Source organism: Haliotis rufescens, unplaced genomic scaffold (genome assembly GCF_023055435.1).
Source record: "Haliotis rufescens isolate VD_foot unplaced genomic scaffold, xgHalRufe1.0.p SCAF_1, whole genome shotgun sequence".
Classification (NCBI taxonomy): domain Eukaryota; kingdom Metazoa; phylum Mollusca; class Gastropoda; order Lepetellida; family Haliotidae; genus Haliotis; species Haliotis rufescens.
The window spans coordinates 35,804,198-35,830,127 of NW_025963779.1; the positions used below are offsets into that span (position 1 = coordinate 35,804,198).

The 25,930-nt window shown below is 39.4% G+C and overlaps 2 protein-coding genes across 2 annotated transcripts; both read right to left on the reverse strand.

Annotated features, from left to right (window-relative positions):
* Window positions 1–3,002: 3,002 nt before the first annotated feature.
* On the reverse strand, window positions 3,003–8,338 carry LOC124139508 (C5a anaphylatoxin chemotactic receptor 1-like). Its single transcript, XM_046506627.2, has 2 exons — window positions 7,339–8,338; window positions 3,003–5,790 (listed from the first exon to the last, which is right to left on the reverse strand). The coding sequence occupies exon 2, from the start codon at window positions 5,782–5,784 to the stop codon at window positions 4,408–4,410; it is 1,377 nt and encodes a 458-aa protein (XP_046362583.2). The 5' UTR covers window positions 5,785–5,790; window positions 7,339–8,338; the 3' UTR covers window positions 3,003–4,407.
* Window positions 8,339–8,482: 144 nt separating this feature from the next.
* LOC124139509 (tetratricopeptide repeat protein 38-like) lies at window positions 8,483–25,626 on the reverse strand. The gene is made up of 14 exons (XM_048395773.1): window positions 25,425–25,626; window positions 21,002–21,079; window positions 20,331–20,412; window positions 19,472–19,640; window positions 18,711–18,884; window positions 17,803–17,878; window positions 17,104–17,223; window positions 16,377–16,436; window positions 16,041–16,079; window positions 14,298–14,379; window positions 13,857–14,022; window positions 12,462–12,618; window positions 12,105–12,178; window positions 8,483–10,519 (listed from the first exon to the last, which is right to left on the reverse strand). The coding sequence occupies exons 1-14, from the start codon at window positions 25,449–25,451 to the stop codon at window positions 10,429–10,431; spliced, it is 1,395 nt and encodes a 464-aa protein (XP_048251730.1). The 5' UTR covers window positions 25,452–25,626; the 3' UTR covers window positions 8,483–10,428.
* Window positions 25,627–25,930: the final 304 nt, after the last annotated feature.

Sequence of the window (25,930 nt, forward strand, 5' to 3'; positions counted from 1 at the left end):
TGTTTCCCTGTGCGTGATGCGTATTTGAGGTGTCAATCGTTGGTTGGTTATATATAATGCGATCAAAGTTTCCTCCTAATTTGCATGCTTGAAATTGAACCTTTATGACTTACACTGATTTATACATCTTTAGTTCAAGCGTGAAAATAAGGAAAACATTTTGGTTCGCGTTTTATTTCCTTATAAGCTTCGTTATCTTTTCATGGTGATACAGATTGCGAAAATGTGGTTGCTATTATAGAACCAAATCTATCTCTATCAACGTCATAAGGTTAGGCAGACTAGTTCCAAAACATTATTTTAAAAAAAGATGCTTTTATGGCCTGTATTGATGAAGTTCAGACCATATTAATTCATACGAAACGACTCCCGCCAAATACGTTAGTACTTTCCTTTGTTTCCCTTCATAAAACTACTTTTCATTACTCTTAAAAAAACTCTCATTTCTGAACACAATTATCTGATTTTTCTTCTAAATTGACTACAACTATAACTTTTTACAGAACACCTCCAATAAATCGTATTCTTTTTGCAAGCCAATATAAATTACAAATCTGCAAACAGTAATACTACTTCCATCGAGTTGAGTTCAAATGTCCCCTTTATGCTACTATTTTTCATTTTCTGGACAAACTCATTAATAACAACGGACTCAATATATATCCCTGGCGAACTCCGCTAGATGTCATAAATATTGAACACTTGATATACATATAACTGACGACATATAAGGCGAAAGAACAGAGAAAGCAGCCGCAAGGGTAGTTATGTAACTATTGTCATGGAACAATTTCAGTCACTATAATTCACTATGCGTACGTCACCTTGTTTTTAAATGGTATTTTATATGGAAATATAATTATTGTGATCGGGCTATATCTTTAAACGATTACAATTCTCTGTAATAAAGACATTATTCGTGTTGACTATTCATACGAACAATGCACCCCCGTATATATTTTAACAAGCAATCTTTCAAATGCATTTATGATTTACATATATATGTTTTGTTAAAAGATTTTGTGATAAGCTAATGCAAATGTGAGGGAAAATGGAGTTAAACGTCGCGTTCAAAATGATTGCATGTCGCAGATTAACATGGATACCTAACTTGGACACAGTATACTGACTCCAAGCCAACCAGTCCTTGTTTGGGCCCTTTAAGGCCGAGCGCCAGGCAGAGAAAGAACAAGTCTAATAACGTCTTTTGGTATGACACGGCTGGGGTGGAACCACCGGCCTTCCGCTCTCCAGGCAGATGGTCTATCCACCAGACCAAGGAGGCGGTCAGCTAATGAGTGAGTGAGTTGGGTTTTGCGCCGTTTTTAACTCATTACAGTTATATCACAGCGTGTCAGGTTTATGTTGGAGGAAAGCCCGAAGTGACGCAGTCTTATACGTTTACCACTTTGGGTGAAACCCACGCGCAAGGGTATGGCGCTGACAGACCTAGAAACATGATCGGGACGAACCCTGATGCGAACCCAGAATCATAGGTACCTGGCGTGCCCGGGAGACGCAACTCTGCACAGCGAATTGCGGCGCCTTAGACGACTGGGCCACCCGTGTCCCCGGTCAGATAATGAAGAAATGAAGGTAAAAATGCCTCCAAAAACATAACAAAGAGTTACTCGAAAAATATGTATAAAGCCCTGACATTTTCGACCGATGACATTCAGTGAAAGTAATGGCCGAGGAATAGCTGAATCATCCACCGATTAAGAGCTAAGTGATGCAGGATATAGGCGTTACAGTGATTCGGTGTGTCTCATCTATTGAAAGCTTAGACCCCAGAAATGTTAACAATAAATAATACCGATTTAGGGTTAACGGTAACTCGATTATCGATTGGCTAAATGGTAACTATAAAACGTCAGCACCAGAGAACAACCAGTTCCTGGGTTCATGTATGTTGAGGATCTGACATAAACCAAGGATGTTTATGCTTGTGCTGAATTGTCTCTTTGAATGCCGGGTGTCTGATAGATGGAGTGTCATGTCAATCAAGTCCCACACGGAAAATCGCCTCTTTGCTTGTATTACCCTCCTACCTTAAGTCGTATGTTGTGAGTGAACCTTATATACTCAACAACAAAAGTTCCTATGACACCAATATTTTAGTGTATTTTTCAAACAAGTAAAGTTTGGTTTTCAATATTGTAGTACATGTAGGGAATCAAGTCACAAAAACGCAACTGCTACAGGAAAGCATGCATTCCATGCAAAAGTTGACTTTTATGGAAGCCCCATGCATTTCACTACCCAAGAATGGGTATAAAAACATAACTTTGCATTAAATCTTTTTCAATGTCACAGGAACTTTTGTTGTTCAGTATGTCTCCATTCACGGGATAACAAGAACCCAATACAACAGTAGTAACACGATATAGAAGTCTTTTCTTTTTAAATATTGCCTTTATTACAACATAAACACACAAAAGCATTTACAACTGTGAAATTCAGAGGAAATAATTAAATAAATTTATATCATTAGAAATGTTAAAATAAAATGAAATAAATCTTAGACCATATCTTGACTTAATGCATGTATGTATGTGTGTGTGCGTGCGTGCGTGCGCTCGCTTAATGCATGTATGTATGTGTGTGTGTATGTGTGTGCGTGCGTGCGTGCGTGCGTGTTGATGTACGTACGTACGTGTGTGTGCGTGCGTGCGCTCGCGTATGTATGTATGTATGTATGTATGTGTGTGTGTATGCGTGTGTGTGTGTGTGTGTGTGAGAGAGAGAGAGAGAGAGAGAGAGAGAGAGAGAGAGAGAGGAGGTAATGTTTAACAGAGCTATGTTTTCCATTGAACAGACACCAATCGCTGTCTTGCTCGAGGAAACACTACTTGTACTGTGAAGATCCGGGTTGGAATAAGTCTTGAGCAACCCATGCTTGACGTAAGAGGCATCTATGCTTGTCGTAAGAGGCGACTTACGGGATCGGGTGGTCAAGCTCGCTGACTTGGTTGATGCAAGTTATCGTATCCCAATTGTGTAGCTCGATGCTCATGATGTCAATCACTGTGTTGTCTGATCCAGACTCGAGTATTTACAGACGCCGTCATATAGCTGGAATATTGCTGAGTGCGGCGTTAAATAACAAAAAAAACAAAAAAACGTTAACTATGCTTTATCAACTGAGAGGGCTAATGCGGAAATCACGACATCAGTTGCCAGGATCTCAGGGACCGACCATTTGATAACACTCGACGTCCGACCAAGATAGGCAAATACTAATCCGATGAAAAACTTGCAATGCGTGTTTATCCTCATGCCTTTTGTCTGTCTGCATGTATGTATGTCGACAGTGTTCTGTTTCCGATTGCAGTTCTACTGCTTTAAAACATCCAGCATCACGTTACTACACATATGCATATAAGATATACACAAATGAATATATTTAAGTAGATAATGTATGACCCAGATCTTAAAACAAAACTTATCTCATAGCTTGTCATTTGTATATAAATATTTGATACTATTTGCCTACACGTTTATCCAATATAATACGAACTCGGTGTCACCATGGGTCCCCAGGACTTTCTTGCCTGTCGTGTCAGACTCGGTGACCTGGCTGAGTGTGTGTGTCATCGTACCCGGACGGCCTGGTAATATTCCAGTAGTTACAAGCCGACGTGACACAGCTTCAATATTGCATACTTCAAAATAACCAACAAACCCACATGGGTATACATTGTATGAATCCTATTCTGTGGTGCTCCCAGCCATGTTAAAGGTCAAATATTGCTAGAAGCAGCGTCAATAGTTGGATCCATGTGCGGCAGTCAAATGTAAAATGACGCTATGAATATTGCCACTGATAGTTTCTCTGGAAACAATTGTATTGTGTTTTTAAACATGCGACAAAATAACTTATTGTAGCGTAAATCTATACCCATGTTCCCGAGGCAAGTGTGTCCACTAGCCTATATCAAAGCCTAGTTTGTACGAGGAAAATAAACTTTGATAAATAGGCTAGTGGACGCTCTTGCCTCGGGAAGATGATTTATACCGAACAAATAAGTTTTGTTAATAATTTGGTAATATTATTTTTGTAGTGAAGACACAATTTCACAAAGAAATATGCCCAAATATTCACGATCCCAAACATTTGTTGTTCAGTACAGTAGCAGTTCAACGTCGGAATTTAAAGGATGAACTAAAAAATAAAACAAAGTGTTTAGTGAAATATAAGTTGGCATGTGTTCTTGTGATCCGGTGAATATAGACAATGTCTTCAAAATACATAAACGTTTCGTCATCTTTTTTCACAAAAGTTAGGTGTTTTATGTCAGCAGCACGTTCACCAGGATATCCACGGGAGAAGGCACAGATTAATCCATGAAACATGTGTTACATCCATATGAAGAAAACAAATAGTATCATGAACAATTGTCATGCTCAGGCTTTGTTGGTAATCTTCATTGTCAGACGGTTAATCTCACGGCGAAAGTTGGCGTTCCAGAAGCTGTAGATTATAGGATTCGATGCACTCTGAAGAAAGTAGGACCTTTGAAAGACGTGAAAGACGACGAAACCGACTCCATGGAGATCGTTCAGAAGGGTTTTCATGACCGAAGCCGCGATTGTCAGGGAAAGGTGGGGAAGAAACGACAGCACAAACACCATCGTTATCAGAAACATCATAAACGTTGTCCTTCGAGTTCCTTTGTCTCGCTGTGAGCACCGTGTTACACGTCTTGCACGTGTGGAATTTGATCCGTTTCCATGTTCAAATAAAGCAGCGTTCGGCTCGCCAGTAGATGCCATGTCAGGATAATTTTCAGAGTTTCCAGCTACACCAAAAGGTTTGATGCTGTGATCTGTGACGTCACTTTCATGGGATATGCTGTTGTCGTTCTTAGGAACACCGTGGCCTGATCCGACATCTAATATTCTATCCCGGATGTCGCCTGTGCCATCATGGTTTATAGGTGCCAGTTCAGTCATAGGAATTCTGAATCCGTCTTGTTCCGACTTAGAAGAACTTACAATATCAGCTGAAGTGTTCCGGGCATTGATAGAAATCTCTGTTGGTGTATCAAGAACCACGATCCGTTCATCGACCCTTCTCCGTACAGACACGGTTTCCTTAAACCTTTTCTGGCGTATGATCTGCCTCCAGATCAAGCTGTACACAACTGCCAGGGTCAACGTTGCTCCAAGGAACACCAGAAACTGAACACCAAGGTACGCAATATGCAGTGTTGAACCGATGAACTGATCAGACAAGGAACAATCCACTCCCGTGATGTTGATGTTGTCAGTAGGCACCGTTCTACCGCCATAGATGAATCCAGCAGGAAGGGCAAGAATTAGTGCCAGAGAACAACAGATGCTTATTGAGATGTTGGCAACCTTTGTGGTCATCTGGACATGGAGTGGACGACATATTTTCTTGAATCTGTCCACAGCTACAGCGACAAGGACGCTTCCTGAGGCAATGGAGTTAATGGTTTCGAACAGCTTCATTAGACGACATATTTTGTATTCTCCGAAGGTGTAGGTGTGTCTCATATCAATGATCTCAAACGGGATGCTGGTGAGACAGTTGATGAGATCCAGCACTGCCAGAGAGATTATGAAACATCGTGTTGTGCTTGGCTTGAACTTGGCGATGTAGACGTAACAAACCAAAGAGTTTCCTAGGACGCCAAGCAGCATCAGAATGACGAGGAAGAGGATGACGGGGAGATATTTCATGGCGTAGAGGTCGTCATGACGGCGTAGATAATCGTCGATGCCATCGCTGATCAGATTTGAGATGTTTGAACTCATGGTGAGCTGGTAAATAGAAAATGGGTTTATGAACCTGTTTATAACAATAGCTATGTAATGATTTCTCCCTTTATGTTTTCAAATACTGATATCTTTCTACATCATATGTTACATTAAGAACAGAACATTTCTTGTGAGAAGTGTCAAGTGAGTTCCCCATAGGTGTAGCTGGGCAACGTTGATAAACGCAGTGTCTGAACGATCGCAAAGAGGGAGAGTTTTGACATTCGGCATTGGGAGAAAAGATACAAATAATCGATGTGAAAGTTGTGAGAATATGCGGGAATTACCAAATTACCCCCCCCCCCCCTCGTTTTTTTAAATGGGCTTGTCAGTCACTGCCGAGGTCGTATTGTATTCAGGAGTGATCATTGTTTTAATACGGTTAAATATTTTGAAAGCTTGTACATTTTATTTACATCCTTAAAGAGGCTGTACATAATGCTGATATCTCATATAATAAATACACGACCCGTGGTCGTTGTTAATCTACAATAAAACTGTGCAGTGTGAATAAACAATGGTTTATTCTCCAAGCAGTGTTTTATTGTACGATAAACAACGACCACGAGTCGTTTATTTCTTAAATAACATGATTATCTCATCTGGTGATGAAATACTGTATTCATATGAAATGTAAAATTGTTATCTCATTCAGTAAAATAACCCTTTATGCTGGAATTATTTTCATTGAGGTACAATGACAGCAGAAAAGAACAAAACATAATAAATAGATCCTTTTGTCTTTTCTTGTGAAATATAATGTTTATGTGGATGCGCCACTCATGAAAACATCAACTTTGTCAGGTCACTCGATGAAATGAACATATCCAAAAATATAATTACCCTTTATTTATTTCGTTTTCTTCCCGACATAAAGATGGGTTAGACACGTGATGTTTTCGATTATACATCTCCTGAACCTAAATTAGATTATCCTAAACAGACCCCCACGCTGCAGTGAAAATACGACGACGTCACTAATCTCTCTGCCAAGCTTTACATTTTACACTTAAGACTCAACTTAGTATTGTTTGCAAACTGAAAAAGTAACAAGAACTTTTGTGATAATATATACAACTCTCTCTCGTGTCATTTGATATTAAATATACCAACATTCATCAATAAAAGTTAAAAGCCTCGGAGTTAAAAACTTCTAGAAACTAGGTGTTGATATATTTTATATCAAAAGACACTCGGGTGAGTTGTATATATTATAAAAAAAGTACGTGTTGCAAATATGAATGTTTTATTGATTTGAGCAAGATATGATAGCATTACTGCACGAAAATGTACTGGCGAACTGGATCCTCTTTAACCACAAATGCCAACTTTTTAGAATGACACGATAAAATAATGTTTAATTACTTCCTGAATAACACAATCAAAACGATCTAAGTGAGATTTAACAAAGAAAAGATAGTTACACAATTTACAATTCCAACTGATGACAATAATTCGAAATGTGCACATATGTTGTGTTTGAGCAGAATTAAGAATAACAATACATTGTATTTTAACAAAACCATGCCAATATTTAATAATCAAACTTACTTGTGATGAAGTTGGCGTCGTGGGTCACTGTACATATGGTGTGTTCTGGTGGCTAGTGGGAGATAGTACACTGTATATCACATCAAAGTGAACTCTACCGGAAGTATGTGGTGGGAAACAAGACTCCGACACAAGGAAATGGGAATACGTATTTCGGATTGCATGAACATATACATACTGTTCTCCAAATGTATGTTTACGGGGTTCATTGACAATTTTGATCAGTAAGTCGATAAAACAAATTAAATAAAATGCTTTCAACAGGGTTATTTTGTGGGGGCTTTGAGATTTAAAAGGGGTGTGGTTTCACTGGTTCTGGTCCTATAAATAACATCTATGTAGTGTTTCTGATTCTATGTATTAAACGATGAACTCAATACAGAGTTTCATATCAGCAAATTCAGTCTATGTCAAACACTTTGAGATTACAATTATGGGCGGCACTTGTAATGCTGATTATATTATTCCAGAGGGATCGTCGACCAAGTAGAAAACATTTAGGCCTGATTTGATTTCAGTGAGGATGGAGATGGGGATGAAGAGACAAGGAAGTTCACTTGCACATGCACCCTCACCCTCAAACAGGAAGCAGATTATACTATTACTCTCATTTTGATAGGGATCATGTGATGAGTGAATGTTGTTTTACGCAGATGTAGGCAATGTCATAGAAGATTTTACTTGCAGATTTTGGCAACGGTGTTCGGGTGATCTAGTAGTTCTGTGTGCCTTCGCTACTCAGAGTTGTGTCCCTTAGCCTTACGACGATACACTGATCGTAGGTTCAAATCTCTTATTCGTCCCGATTGTGATCCTTGGTTTGTCAAACACTAATTTTCACCAAATTGTTTACTGCATCCTTCGCGTTGGGCTTTCCCCAAAAATAAAGCTGACACCCTTTGATATAATTGAAATTCAAAGCCGCATTAAACTAAACTCTTTCAGGACCTCGTCAAACGGCGATTCCTTGGGATATCTGGCGGATTAAGAACCTGGTTAAGACCCTGTGTCGATTCCCACTACCGGTGCAATCCACTCTGTTTGCCTTTCGCTGTAATACTGCTGGAATATTGCTTAACGCTGCGTAAAATCCCACATCAACGGCGTGAGTATCAGCACGTTTACTACTGAAAATAAAACCCGATGACATGGGGTGTATGTTTTATTCTATACTCCTCTGCAGTAACATCTGTATCACGGTAATACAATATTTTTACCCAGCAAAAGAATTAGCTGTAAAACACTGACATTCATCATATTCGTTTTCATTTTGCACTATTATATATCATTAATAGAAAATGTATGTTCACATAAAATGGTGAATTTGGAGAGTTGAACATGACAATCTGAACAAAGAGCATATATATTGCTAGGTCCAGCAAATGTACCATCAAATTCCTGTCTCAAAGACAGAACATAAGCCTTAATACAACTTTCTTCATCTAACATGAAGTATTTGTGACAACTGGCATAAACACCATGTGAAGTCTCAATGGATTTGCTTGAATATATGCAATCTCAGAAAAGAACCCAGTTCAGTTTGTACACTACTATTTCAGACAAACCGAAGGGATACGTGGGATATTGATCATTAAACGTGGTCACCATGGATTAATTACATCTCTATTTTCAAAGGTTGAGACAATTTGTCAAAAAATAAAGCAAATGTCATCGGAAGTTTACAGAGAAAATAATATGTGAAATGCTTCCTCACTGATAACATACATGTGAAATTTAGGGATAGGACTTTAGGCAAGAGTAAGGCATCACCATAGGCACCAGTTCCCCCTTGTTGATCTGTTTCGATATGGTCATGAATCGGAATACCTGCTCGGATTGGCAAAATCAAAACAAGGACAATTGGTCAAGAAGTTGAACTTAAGTTTAACATATATAGATGATTTCGCGTCGTTCAATAATCATGGTTAAACAGCCAATTCCTCTACTGATTTACCCACCTAAACTAAAATTACAAGAAACGTGTAAAACTGCCCCAAATAGTGTCATATGGCCTTTTCTCAAAAGTTGTTTGACCAGAGTACCAACGGTCAAGGTCTTAGTAAAGCTTTTAAAGACTATTATCGCAGACAGGCAGAGGGCATTTTCAAAATTGACGCATCAGTGACAAAAATGATGTTCGATGCAATTCCCTATTTTGACTGTTTCATGTTTTCATGTTAATTGACTTGCCATTGCATGTGTTTGTGACGGGTGCCACTTGTGAGGCAGGATACACTCACATTTTCGCGAACACCTGGTATCATCACTATTTAATAGTTATTCATAAGCACATGCTTATGACACAGTTGGAATCGTATAAAGGACTCTGCTTTTAGCAGAAATATCTCTTATAATTATTAAAAAAATTGTCGCTTTATTGTCTAAAATATTTGGAAGACATATCATTCACTCATGGTTTGCCCAAGATACATATATGTAGAAGGCGGTATTTATCCGATGGACAGAGAGTTTGCACGTGTAATAATTGTTATTGAGCTATAACCATGTAAACTCCATTCGTTTAAACAAAGAACTTATCAAGGTATTCATAGGTTACAAAACGAAGAAATGACGTTTTAGAAACACAAGTGACAACATTTATTTTAAAGTTTAACCTCGAGAATGATCATGTTTTGTGTTCGATCAACATAAATATAAATATAAAAGCAATGCTTTGGAGAATTTATGACGTCACTGTCGAACTACATTGACGTGACCTTCGATCTCAACTCGAAGTCCCAGTTTCTATCATTGTTCCCCGTGTACGCTTTTAAAATCTTCTCTGTACTCGTCAAGTAATGCCAATTCAAGTATGGAACAGAAGTGGGTGACGACAAATGCTGCGACAATGACGTTATGTTACGACGTCTTTCCATCAATGGGACGTCACATTTACGGTCTAGGGCCAGAGTGGCATCATAACTTTGCATACTTACATATTTGTATGCGCTTTGAAATAAATACTTAGTTTCATTTCCTTTTAACTTTCAGATATTGAGTAACACCGAGACTGAAGCGGTGCTGAGAAACATAAACAGGTTACATATTAACAATCACAATTACAACATTTTGATCTGTATGGCTCGAACTTCAGTCAGCGTGGACAGCCATTGCCTTGGCGATGAGCCTGTCTGTCATTGCGGCGTTTTCCTTCAGAGCTTTCCTTTCCATCAACAACGACCTGGGTGAGAAAACCAGAACCATAATTAATCCACTGAAACATTGAAGTAGGACGGGTCTCTTGCCCTAGCTCAGACTGTTTGTCTGTCATACATACCCTAAAACGAATATATCCATTAAAGCCTAAGCAAGTCTATAATATTTGGCAAGTCTAGATTACTGTAGTAATAGTCTGAAAATGAAGAGAGTCTCTGGGCTCCTTTTTATTTCACGGCTATAATTTAGGAATTGTTTTTATCTGTAAAATATGTTCATTTCAGAGCTAGATGTTAGTCTATGTCTCTGCATAAAATAAATTTATTTTATGGTCTCTGCCTAGCCCCAGACACTCGTGTCATTGCGATACAATCTGAAGCGTGTAACGGAAAGATTCGAGTGGTGACACGAATGTACGGATGTGCCCATGCTATTTTTCATGTGAAGACGCCGCCCTGTGTTGTAGTGATTCGACCCCCTAGATGGCCGTGTCGTACCAAGACACGTTAAACGATGTCACTTGTTGGCCAGCTCTGAGTCAGTATACTGAGTCTGAGTGGAATATGCTTGTTTAACTGCGACATGGTATTTCACAAGGCCAGCACTTAAACTCCGGCATAAGTCCGGAGACTAGTACAAACAGTCAGATACACGCGTTGAAGTACGTCGCTATATGAGTGAAATAATCTCAACGAGACGGTAAACCCTCTTTCACCTCACAACCAGTGGAAAATGCATCCCAGAATAAGAGAGATGAGACGAACTATAATCCAATCTTCTATGTGTATGTAACTACGTACACATTGCGAAAATATATTTTTCTAATTTCATAACAGGCGTGTATTTCATTGTGTACAGCTTTGACCAATGTTCATAATAACTGATATATAAGGCTCTGAGGAAGCTGGTATTAGCGCAACTGGACTGCTGCTGCTGCTGCTGCTGCTGATGATGATGATGACGATGATGATGACAACTGCAATGACCCTGAGCTGTACCTGGATGTTGATGACTGTTACTGAGTAATGATAGAGCTAGTTAGTGTTATAACCATTAAAGGGGGTCACGGGTGGCCCAGTCGTCTAAGGCGCCGCGATTCGCTGTGCAGAGTTGCATCCCTTGCGTCACCAGAAACTTATGATTGTGGGTTCGAATCCCGGTTCGCCCCAATTATGTTTCTAGGTTTTTCAGCACCATACACGTGCTCGTGGGTTTCACCGAAGTAGTAAACGTCTTAGACCTGCATCACTTCGGGCTATCCCCCCATGACTTGGTTGAATGCTTGTCATCGTAGCCTGACGGGACCAGGATCAAAATACATATCATGGTTTATCACGCCCCCGAAAAAAAACCAACCCACCCGCCTCTACCTCTCTCTAAATGTTCACCGCTCCGCTTGAGGTAATAAATATTTCATATGGTTAAATTGATTTGTTAAGAAGACTCATATTTTTACACATGTACATACATGACATTTTCTGTTAAAATATGTATGAACTTAACACACGTCGTCGGAAATATCAATCGCCAATGACATTCGGATACCTTGTACAGGGGCCAAGGCAACAGACTCCCCTTTGCCTTGGTGGCGCCCCACCCTTGGGTATTACCTGGCGAACTTGTGGTGATCTGCAGATGGGGATTTGATGGCAGCCTGAATCAAAAACAGGTTGAATATGTCCCGCTGAAAGTGAAACGAAGCAGTTTTAATGTGACTTAATTCTTGTGTTTTCCTGTTTCGACTGAGAGTTATCGTTACCGTATATTGGTGTAAACTACATGTACTAATGTTCCACATACTTTCTCTCGCTGATGAGTGTAACTTGATTGGGCGACTAGATTCAGCGTTGTGGCCTTCAAATACGGCTCAAAACGAAGTACGGTAACGAATGGGTTTAGGGTAATGGTAATATAATACCCTTGGTTATCGGATATATCGAAGATACAACAACCCTGAAGTTTCCTACCTGAGCGTGACTGCCGCCAATATTTATTATCTTATATCTGATGGGTTTGAGAAGGTCGACAGCTTTGGCGTAGTCGCCGTCGTTGTAAGCTACGAATGCCTCACACAACGTCTCCCCGACCTCCTCCGTTACAGCCTGGTTGTGGCCGCGGTTGTTCCTGTGGAAACAATTCCTTGGCTTTACATGGTACATGTATTGCATTAACTTCTTTCAGAGTCATTTAATGTATTACATTAATAAGTAAAATTCAGTTTGAAATAATTCCAAAAGTGTATTTCGATTCATTTTGTGATGTCAGTATGGATTCATTTTGTGAATATTTATGAGTATTTGGACGGTCGATATCCAGCGTTCTGTGCATTGGTATTAGTTCTATTTTATACACAATACATTGTCAGCACATTTCACATCGCAAATAAATTTCACATATTGACAATTTCATTGATATAGGATCGTTTACTCTGATACGCTATCTCCCTGCGTGACGATCTAAGGACATCTCCATAGAAGGTCGCGTAAGGTAAACTTTCTAATCAGCCAATCTAAGTTCTCAGTAACTCCAACATATTTCCGTATCTCGAAAACGAACTGAAACGACCTCTACCGAATGTAGGATAATTAAGTTTAATATGCGAAATATTTGTTTTCTTTTGAACAAATCGAAATGTCCGAATCGTGGTGGTAAAGAAATGAAGGTGAATCGTTTTCGAAAACTGACATTGAACCCAGGTATCCTTCAGATCGAGTGGACGGTTAAAGTTTGCTGTGAGTTCTTATGACGCGACCTCCCATGTCAGTGTCCTCAGATCTTGATGCAGAGATGTATAGTATCGGAATACACGATGTGACTTTAATGAAAGTGATCTATTGATAGTCTCTCTATACGAAATGAATAAAAGTAATTTTGAAGGTATTAATAAAAGCAAGACGTCATGGATATGAATTGTACTCTGAATCACAATTCTTATAAAATATGTGTTTCATCGTCCACGGTTAAAAAATATATGCACTGATATATAATGAATAAAACTGTCGTTTATGAAGCAAACATTTGATATTTATTTAATATGCTTCGTTCATGTGCAAGCCTGAAAATATTTAATATATCAAGTATTTGCTTCAATGATCCTGTTGGGTCGATATAATGTATTTTTATATAGAATTAGTAATAACATCTTTTATGTATTGCTATTGCAATTCCCTCTTTAAATATCAATTCCAATATCAAAACGATCTTCAAACTTTGCGATATACACGCACACTACCATACACTCAATTTGAAGGTAAAGTTGACCTGGCAATTACATTAAATAAATTAAATAATTAACCATTATATTGATCGCGCGACCTTATCATGTAACTCTAGATAATGCATATTCGAGATACTTGTCTTACTTTACGAATTGTTTGAGAGAGTCCATGAGCTGTTTGACGGCGTCTGACTTTTTGGCCCCGAGACACGCCAACAGTACGTGAACGTCATTGAATGCTAAAATGTGATCGTCGATGTGAGGTCGGCAGACGTCGAATACATTGTTCCACCTTTCGCCAACGTCCACGCCTACACAAAAAAACACATTCAGTTAGTATGACCGCTTGGAAATAATGTAAGTACGTCTCGTTTAAAGAATATTGCACTATGTCTGGTTGTTGTTTGGGTGGATAGTATATATATTAACTGTTTTATTGGCATTGTAGAAAGTGGAGAGTAAATAAGTGAACGTACAATTTTATTGATAACAACTTCTGGTTTATTGCATGTAGCGACGTTTCAGTGTTGATACTTATACCGTTAGCTAGCTTGATAACGGTGTAATGACGTGAATTCAAATGTACCTTCCATCTCAAGTCTGAAGAGCAGAGAGCAAGCGTCCACCATGTCCAGAAGTGCCCCAGACTGACACGCCCTCACGGTGACCTGTTGAACACAGACTAATTATGGCAATAGGGTGTCAACATGACGAGGGGCGACATCCCCAGAACTGGTTAGAAAGTTTGGAGGTAAAAAGTTAAAAACAACTCAATTCCCATCTCATTTTATAACTCATTAAGCACAAGCATATACACACAGTTAAACGGGATCATACGTATTTATCGTTTTGGGGTAGTTGTAAGGGGTTTAACCGTTGTTTATTGTCCGCGTAGATTTCCCATATGGGCGCAACATGAGGGGACTGCTGCTTAAACAGCGAGTGCAAAAAGTGGAATGAGAAGATACATAGCAAGTGAGTGAGTATGGTTTTACGCCGCGTATAGCAATATTCCAGCAATATCACGGCGGAGGACACCAGAATTGGGCTTAACAAATTGTACCCATGTCGGGAATCCAACCCAGGTCTTCGGCGTGACGAGCGAACGCTTTAACCACTAGGCTAGCCGCCCGCCACATACATATCAAGCCAAACGTGACATTTTTAATATGACCAGAATATTGCCGTACGGCTCGCAAATCAGTTAGACATGATATGTGATATCAGTTGCCAGGTGTTGTCATTTTCAATATGTAACACCTGTGGGCTACATGCAGTGATTCTGTCTCTGTATATAAGCAATAAAGTATTGAATGATAAACCAATTAAATCATATCACCAGCCTAGAAACGAAACACACAATATCTAAATCAATATACCTCATCCACAAATGTATTTTAAAAAATACACAGAATAAACCTTTTTGTGTATTACTGAAAATCGGTGATGACACCAGCTGTTCACGAATTTGACAATACAACTGCATGGCGTGTATTGGTTATTAAAGATAGCTGACGACATAAATATAATATTTTAGTAAACATTTCTTTTGCCAATAACTGAAAGTTTACAACAATATTCAATGGATTTATTCACTGCCGATGTATTTCATATACAGCCTTCAAACACATCATGCATACTGCACCAAAATATATCTTTCCTCCCATATAAAGCTGACACGCCGCCATGTAACTGGAATATTGTTTCTAAAGGCGTTAAACCCAACTCACTCACTCACAAAATGTCTATGTTCCGGTGTAGGCCTATAACACTATAATATTAATGGGGTTATATTCTATGAATAGACCGAGGACTATTATTTGCGCACATCTGCACACATGCATCGATGTGTTTCATTTTCTTTACCCCTTCACCAAGGGTTTATATATTATTGTACATGTTTGCCCTGTCCAACTGAAGCATTTGCAGAAGCTAGTTTCACTTACACGTTTCACATGTACCGGTAGGTCAACATCCTGAAACCTTCCTCAAGCACCACAACACCGCTAATACTAGTTTATTAATCACTAGCATATTATCACGGTTTATATCAAGGGTTACCGTATCCATTAGATCTTAAATGTTGGTTTTAAGCAACTCCCTGGTACCCCGTATACAACTACGTCCAACGCAACGTCATAATATCATATGGGGCGGTGGGATAGCCAAGTGGTGTGAAGTACATTTCTTTAGTGTTACCCAACCGTCATATTGCTGGAATATTGCCAAAAGCGGCGTAAAACCAAATTCACTCACTCACTCATAATGAGATGTGGTTCAAATGGTACCTAAAACGCTTCAGTGAGTGTAGTACAACCTTCTAAATTACCTCGCTGTCGAAAATATTCAGTGCACCCTGATGGTCACCCTGGGGAAGAGGAACATTGGTGTTAGTGCGATTAATGAAATAATTCACAGGGTACTGTATATGTAGTCAAGAGAGCTATTGAATTAGTTACAAACAAAACTACTTTCAAGTTGGAATTTGTGATAACCACAATTTCAACACACAAAAAAATATAATATCTAACCTTTCCAAATTTATAGGCAAAAAAGGTCATCGGTATAAGAAGAAAAGCTTGCTGAATAAATACGTTTCATTTAAAAGCTTAAAAGATTCTCCAATATGTTTCAACAACGGTATTATCGTGTATGTAATGATAACCTTCTCTATGTAGTATAGTGCCCAGTGCCAGAAATTGTGACAAGCCAGCATCCCGAAACTCTGGAATCAAAGATATCAATATTATTTCAAGGGTCCACAATGACAGAAAAAAACAAGGTTATATTAAAAAACTGAACAATATTTGGCGAAATTAAGAACATGTATGATCGTGATAGTTTCTAGCCCCTAAAACTCACTGCCCAGTTCTTGACGAGTCTGACCCTCTAAACTCACCGTCCAGCTCTTGACGAGTCTGACCCTCTATACTCACTGCTAAGTTCTTGACGGGCCTGACCCCCTATACTCACTGCTCAGTTCTTGAAGAGTCTGACTCTCTATACTCACTGCTCAGTTCTTGACGAGTCTGACCCTCTATACTCACTGCTCAGTTCTTGACGAGTCTGACCCTCTATACTCACTGCTCATTATGACGAGTCTGACCCTCTATACTCACTGCTCATTATGACGAGTCTGACCCGCTATACTCACTGCTCAGTTCTTGACGAGTCTGACCCTCTATACTCACTGCTCAGTTCTTGACGAGTCTGACCCTCTATACTCACTGCTCAGTTCTTGACGAGTCTGACCCTCTTTATTCACTGCTAAGTTCTTGACGAGTCTGACTCTCTATACTCACTGCTCATTATGACGAATCTGACTCTCTATACTCACTGCTCATTATGAAGAGTCTGACCCGCTATACTCGTGCCTCACCCTCTATACTCACCGCCCAGTTCTTGACCGTGTCCGTGAGGAAGGAGATGCCCTCATCCTGGCGCCCTGTCATCTCCATCACGTGACACATTGTGTGAGTGGACCAGGCATCCCTGGGATTTAGGTCCAGCCCCTGGGGAGACACCAGTAATCTACACACAACTCTTGAGACAAAGCGATACATAAATTCAAGTAACGTGCTGCGCATATTCACAATAATATATATCTTATTGTCTCAGCTTATTCAAACATGTTTTCATCACGTGCACATTAAGCAACAAATGTCATAACCTGGCTTGATATAAGTGGAGAGATGAGTAAACTTGAACATACCCATATATAAGGAGGCTATTGTCACGGTAGCTTCAGGTAACGTGTTGACTAACATAGTCTATGAAATCTTTTATTACACATAATATTTCTTTCCTCTTAAATTAAAACGATTAATGTTCCTAATGTTGATTCTAGGACTGACTTGCTTTTATATAAATCAAGATTGGTTTTGTTTTCATAAAGTACATATTTTCCACAGTCGCAGGACTAGTAACGTGTTGGTGGCTGGATATAGACAGGCAGTTGCGTGCATGTTAACATGCCCATTACGAAGCTATCATCAATGTGAACTCCTAGTCAACAAATGCTAATGCCTCTATCTCGTTAAATGTTTCTTTCAAATGACGTGGAATCCTGACCAAAATTACCAGTAACTGACCTTCTTGGCCGCTTTCTCCGCCTGATCATACAAGTTGCACTCCTCCAAACCAAAAGAGTACATCCCGATCAGGTATCTGCCAAAAGAAACGAAAATATTCCTTACATTAATAGTAATTCAATATATTCTTACACAAAAGACGCCAGGCACGTGCATGCAGCGTGATAATTTCATGTGTAGCGATATTCTGTAGTATTAAGTCTGTAGCATGTGGCTGTTAGGGGCATATTAAATTATTTTAATATACACTAGTTATTGGGGCTCCTGAGAAGGAAATTGTTGAAACAAATTTCTTAACTTGATGTTTTTTAGTTTCAATAAAAAGATATTAGATTCTTCGTGTATATTACATGAACATATTCCAGCCCAATATTGTAGTGTTATATACCCTATTGTATACTTGCATACGTATTTCACGGAAAAAACTGGTCTATGACATTTAAACTATTTCAACATGTTCAATATTTTTCATTCAAAAAGCAATTAAACTGAATTTTTAATTGTATTGTCACGATGTATATCATCTTCGAAGGGCCCTGTGGTTTCTGAGACTTATTCTCAAATAGGATACAGTAAGTTTACTATCAGCTGTACCTGTATTACCAATCTGTCAGCAAAAACACGCCTTTCATTAGTACAAATATACTTTGTATGGCTAAATATAATAAACGATCTATCATATCTAGTGCACGTTAAAGCGGAACAATGCCCAAGTGTCTGGTATCTCTTTCCAGTCTGGATCTTGTTATCAGAGCCTTGTGTGAAACTGAGAGTGTTCTATGTACTTAATTAATAACTATTATATTGAAAAGCACCATACAATTTAAGGTAGCAGCAAGAAAAACTCCTATACTAACTAAAGAGTATTACAGTCGTATTGCTTAGATGGCCTGAATAGTTTCATCTACCCATAAAGAGGCATTTCCGGTTTCCATTTCGGCAATACTCGGGCTATGCTGTCTCGATTCTGATTGGGGTAGCCGAGATAGAAATACGTGTCGTGTGCAAACTTGAGTGCCAGGATGTCAAGAGGGTTCTGGACTAAAATTTCCTCCCAAACGTCAGACGCGTCAGAGGTCCACCTTGGAAACGACAACAATGAAATGTATTCGCAAAGAACGTGTAAAGGTGCATAGAAATAAACAAAGCAATCACATGATGATTGTTATGATAATTTTGAATCTCTTACGGAAATGTGAATCATTGGCTAGTTGAGGTTACCCGTACTTTGAAAGCACTTTCCATGATAATCTGATGATAATATTGTCTCCCTGAAATTGTTTTCAGTCTGGACCCTCAGCCTCAAAGCTATCAAGAACGCGTCCCCTTAGCCTTGTCAGGAGTTGCTGGTCGTGGATTCGAAATCTACATTTGCTGCTATCAGCACCCCACTTGTGCTCTATAATTAGTTTCCCAAAATGGTAAACACCGCTTTGGGCTTTGTTCTACATACACTTACAGGCTGTTATATTACTGAATTACTATTAATTCCAACTCACTTACTCATGAAAGGAAGTGAGTCTCTAAATAACGCACTGAAAAAAGTGAGGCATCTTTCCAGCTATCACAGATATGTATTATAGGGATTGTTCGCAGAATTAAATCCATTGCAATTTCGCCACTTGACTTATTATCCTGTATTGAACAAACCATAATGTATGTATCTTACCCTTCTGACCACAACTTTAGTGCACGTGCATGCTGTTTCTCGCGCTCAATACTGGATGTCTCAGCAAGTCGAAGCATTTCGCTTATCTCCCCTGGGAAAGATTTGTCAACATGGATAGTCCTTCCGGTTCCTAAGAGGTCAAGGCCGTTTTTCAGAACGTGTCCCATAACTGAAACAAGAAATTATGGTTAAGGCGTTATTTCAGGTATCACAACATGTAGCATAGAAATGAGTAAAGAGGTGTGCATGTATTTAACGTACATTTTAATAAAAGTGACAAAACCTAAAATCATAAGACATTTGTTAAATAGTCCATTGTAGGTTTGGTTTGGTTTGGTTGTTAGTTGTTTTTTGCCGCACTCAGCAATATTCCTGTTATATGACGGCAGTCTGTATATAGTCGAGTGAGGAATGGACAATCCAGTGATTGATGTCATGAGCATCGATACACGCAATTTGGACATGCAACAACCAAGTTAGTGAGCCTGACCATCCGACCCTGTTAGTCGCCTCTTACGATAAGCATAGTCGCCTCTTACGACAAGCATGGGTTGCTGAAGACTTATTCTAACCGGGATTTTCACGGGTCCCATTGCGAGGACACGACATGCGAGGATACGAAAAACAAAATTTTCGCGGACTCAAAGATTTAGATATGCGTTCTTTACAAAATTAAAATATTATAATCTGGTGGAATACAAATTACCTTTGTTCAAAATACCTTTCATAATACCAATACATACTAACTTGTTTGTGGTTCGAAGGCGACAAGTGAAGGCGGCAGTGATTCGAACAATAGTTTGATAATTTGATATGGTCTTGCCAGTTGTTTGTTGTGTTAATAGATATCGAAACTTGCCAAAGTTTGGGTCAGCCTCCATCATTTTCTGCATCGAGGTTTCAATGCCACCGGTTCCCGTGTCGTCAAACCGGCCCACATACTGAAGTCATACACAAGCATGGATACCCGAGATGACGCATACATTTGAATTGACTCGTCTACAAGCTGTACGATCCACCAAGGTCCAGACTCAGTGTATGTTCTTTATATAATAATGAAGTTTTCTCTTATTAGTGAATAACTGAACTAAAACAAGGTATTATACGAAGAAACAAATTTCTAACTGGTTATGGTATGTACATCAATTAATATAAACATGGTGGTCACGTTGTTTTAGGGGCTGATTATTAAACAGATAGTCAGGGTTTTATCTCAAGACATAAACAATAAGCAAATCCTTTTCCTCCGTTTCGGTGTCTTATATAAGAATATCAGGAATTACCGTCGGTACGCACGATCAAACAGCACTCAAACCATGTTAGACCAGACGGTGCCGTTGCCAATGATATCGCCTATAAGGCAACAACTGTCCGGATAAACGAATCATGCTGTGTACCCATTACTTAAAGACGTTCTCAACATTATTCGCCCAGAATTTCTTTTCGGACGATGTGGTTTCACTGTATGGGTTTCGCTGACCAAAACATATATTTATAGGTCTATTAAGCAAAGACACGAAATCCACTTACCTGAGTGAGTGAAGCATCGAACATCTTGCTGGCTTCATTGTTGGTGGTGGAGAGTGGGACCCCGAGACTCTTCCACTCCTGGATAAAATAAAAATGTATTTCCAAGAACTTAGAGTACTCATAGTGAAGACAATACACACAGAGATGAACGTGTCAATACAATTGATGGAGTATCCAATGTTGTCTTTTTCATATGTCAAATGTCTTTTCAAACATCCTCCGTCGACAAATGTATATGCATTATTCTTTACGTTAATAAATTGTGTTTACGGTTGAAACATCGTTACTCTCCACATAACTGTATGACAAGAGGGATGATTTCAGTTTAGTTGCCAAAGGTAATATTTTCCCCATATGTCGACGAATATTCCAGCGGCTCCAACCTTTGTCGTCTACATTCCAAAACTTTTGAGGTACAATCGAGCATACTCTTTCCACGAAGATTTCTATGCGATATGGGACTCTTGCTCAGAAGTTGTTTGATCAGGGTTACAACATTCGGTTCCTCGGTAAAGCTTTCAATGTTTTAAGGTAGAAATATGGAGAACATTTCCAAATTTGACGCACCAGTGAGAAGATTATGTCCGACTGAATTCCCTAGTTTGACTTGTACCGTGTTTTTGCAGGTGAACAATTGACTTGCCTTTGCATGTGTTTTTGACAGGGGCCTCCGGTTGGTGGGAATCGTGAAAAGAACTCTGCATTTAGTAGAGATTTCTTACGATTATGGAAATGTTTTGTCGCTTTTATACAATTAGTTCTAAGGTAAGCCGATGGTTGATGGTGTGAACCCCGATCTAACATCTGCAACCTTTTCTCACCGTCAGGCAACTGGAGGTGGTCCCAAGTAATTCATCGCCTATACAGTCGTCATAACTAGTATCCATTGTAGTCATTTGAGACTTATCTAGATGTCATAAGAAACATTCCAGTGTAGTAACAAAGCACTCCAGTTGATCGACAAGAACACTACCAAGGTAATGGGTCGGTGGAGAGAAGGGATGGAAACGTTTAGACTTGCTGACAATGACGACGGCTTCGAAAGTAGTCAACCCAGAAGGATTCCGGGACAGATTGGGTCATGGAACGGACACCAGACAAATAGCACTGAACCTTTGTCTTATGTTCGGACTTGGTATGGTTGATTACATACATTCTGCACTCGCTAATGACCAAAACTCTAAATACCGTTAAGGGTGGTTACTCTGATTCAATTGACCGTACGCCAGTAATCGTGTAATCCTTATATAATTATGTATTTAACATCGTGTAATCATAAACTGTGTATATCGTTTGGTCGCAGTGACGTTGATAACGCAGTTATTAACCAACATCTTTTGGGTTTCGGGGTCCTCGGAATAAGCTATTGTTTAAGAAAAAGGAGCAGAAAGAATAGAGTCCCAACGAAATAGACTCTTTGTTTCATTTTATTAAAATAGAATTGGAAAAGGTATGTTTCTAAAAACTAACTAATTTTTTGGTATGTTTTTTATCTCGGCAAATGTGTAACGATTACATTGAAATACATCTTCCAGTTTCCACCCTTGCCGAACTAGGCTGGAATTCCGGAGTTACATTTTGGCAGGATTAAGGAGTCTATGCATGGTCAAATGAAAATCGCGTAACGATCTAGACATCCGGTTCGCAAACATGGATTTCAACGTTCAGATTTCGGTAGACTGCAGGATTTGCAAAGCATGTGTACCACCAACTGGGCGTCGACAGATATTTTGCAAATCTTTTCATGTATTTAATTTAGATGCTCAAGTGATTCGATGCAGTTCGCGGTGTAAGACCTGTTTTATAACAATAAAGATCTTGATTATCGATCAGATCGTTTTGACTAGGCGCCGCCATTTTGTTTGAAGCAAATGCAAGTGATAATAAAGGTGGGATCTGACTGTCAATAGGAGGGACATAACTCGTAATAGCCACTGTTGGCGCTACGATCGAGCCCAAAAATTCCATCCTAGTTCGGCAAGGGTGGAAACTGGACTTTTATAGTCAGTTAACTCCCTTGCCTCGGGAGGATGGTTGAGATAAGCCGACCTACCCGCCCTATAAAAGATAATCATTGTGTACTATGGCCTACTATTTATAATAATCAAAGTACAAAACTCCTCCCTATCCAATAGAGTTAAAGTACAAGGACGTTAATGTGTAACGCGACCTAGTCACGTTGTCACGTTTACGCTCAGTATGACGCGTCAGGTTATCTCGAGGTCCCCTCCCCCCAAACGTAGTGATTGTGCTGAATTGCATCTTCGCATAGTTATTCATAGTGGCTTTGGTGTACAAGAAATATCTATGTACATACTTGCTGAACTCCTGTGTCAGATGTGTGTTCCAAACGCTTGGGTGTGTATTTCAGTATTGTACAGGTGAACGCTTTCTATTATTTTTGTGAGTTACTTGATTGATAAGCTGGACAGCTGTTGAGCCGAAGTTTGTTTCTAGCTATATGACGGCGGTCTGTAAATCATCGAGTCAGACAATCCAGTAATTGGTCAGCGAACCTGACCACCCGATCTCGTTAGTCGCCTAATACGTCAAGCACAGTCGCCTTTTACGGCTAGCATAGCTTGCTGAAGACCTATTTTAACCAGGACCTTCACGGGTGGTTGATCTGTAGGACTTGATGCACACCAATGAAATATGTGGCTAAGCATACAAAAAATATATTTTTCAATATTTGACCAAAAAGCCACAGAAATCAAATTACGTTGTTTATGTAGGCATGTTTATTTAGGCATGAGATAATCAAACACAAAAATGTAATTTTGCAACACAGTCATTCTATGTCATGCGAGTACATATGTACTTGTCCTTGGAGTTAAAGTTGATTATGCGTTTATATGTTTGTGGGTTTTTTCGTGTTTTATGCCGCAGTTAGATGCGCAATGTATATCGCGTCAGCCTGCAAAATATCCAGTATGGATCAGACAAACCAGTGATTGACATAATGACAATATCCCACGTCGTCGGGGTAAAATCACACGCAATCAACCAAGTCACTGATCTTGATCACCCAATCCTGTTTAGTCGCCTCTTAAGACAAGCAATAGAATGTATAAGCAGTGTTAACGCAAAATGTTACACCTTTGTGTTTGGGCTACTACTGACTTCATGGCCAGTGATCCACACAGTCGACGCACCATGGAACACAATTAGCCAGGTCACAAGTTAAACTCTAACGACATTGGATACTAGGTACATGGACTTGGGTATTAATTTGCAGAAACACATTATTCTGATAATAATGTCTGAAGTTTTGGGGTATATTAGTTTTTGATGGTAGTCAGTTATGCCAAATATTACATAATGCACACCGTCAGTTTGAAGTGTTACATAATTAAAAAAGCTAATACGTTTACTAATGTGTTCTGTTTTAAATGGAATGTACAGCTGAATAGTCTTGACCTTGGTTCTGTCAGCGGGAACATCACCTGTACTCCTTCACCGCCGTGAATAGCAGAGATAAAGAATTTGCAAAATGTTTGAAAAACACCCTGAGTATTTCGACTAAAGTGTTGTCCATGTACAGTGCAGGTATAACATTACTCATCCGATGTTCGGCGTATAACATTTGTATATACCTTAGATTTCTTCTAATATAATATGTTATTTACTGACTTTTGATCATAATTTCTCTTCGGCCATTTTAAGCCATGCATTTCTACATTTCATAATTACAAATATATATGATCTGTAACAGCCAATACGTGACGCCTTAATAAAGCATTAATCCATTCGGTATAAAACATTTAATCAAGAAGATTACCCTGAAGACACAAGACTTCAAGTCGTTTGATTTCGAGTAAAAGCCTACGAAAACACTTTCGTGTACCGACCGGTGGTAACAGATTATCTCCTAGTAGAATCTGTGATATATTAATAAATCTTTCTGTCTACATAGCCAGCAGCCCCGTGAAGATTCCGGGGTAGAATAGGTCTTCAGCAACCCATGCATGCCGTAAAAAGCGACTATGCTTGTCGTAAAAGGCGACTAACGGGATCGGGTGGTCAGGCTCGCTGACTTGGTTGATGATTGTCATCGATCCCAATTGCGTGGATCGATGCTCATGATATCAATCACTGGATTGTCTGGCCCAGACTCGATTATTTTACAGACCGCCGTCATATAGCTGGAATATTGCTGAGTGCGGCGTTAAACAACAAACAAACAAATAAACAAACATAGACAGCAAATATCGAAAACAATTCACTAATAATCACTTGTTATATCCAGTGAAGAAAACGAGGACCGTATCGTTGTTAAAAATTAACGATCACATGAGCTAGTGTTTCGTCGAGTTGCAACACGGCAGCAGACGACACGGAAACGTACAGCGTTTAACATTCATGATACCTTGCTGAATATTACACACTATTGTAAGTAGGTATGGCCTACATTTCAACTTACCTGGCAATCTCGCCATTGACAGTGCATGGCGTAAACACCTGGAACAGGTATGGAGAAGACGAGCAGGTATATTTTATGTTTCACATATGAGGCTAAACTCACGGTCACTCCAGCTGTGGGACAGTGGCACTTTTTGCAAGTCTGCCCAGCCAGGCTGACACAAAGGGTCACTCTCTCTGAGAACCAGTGATTAGTGAGTCAACTTCACGTCACAGGGCCGGCACACATGGCCAGTCCGACTGTGATATAAGGGTCAGTTAGGCAATATAACAACCTACTTGAATAAATCCGTAAATAATGACACACCCACCCATTGTTACAGCCGATCAACCGCTGACACCTTGGATGTTATGATCTTTAGTTATGTAATGTAATGAAGGCCTGAGTTGTACATATACGGTGGTCGGTGGTAGCAAACTTCACTCTGCTTCCACCGAATAAACGCCATCAACTCAGCAGCCTTCTCTGTTCTTCAAGGTAAGACACTATTACTTAACTGTTAACTT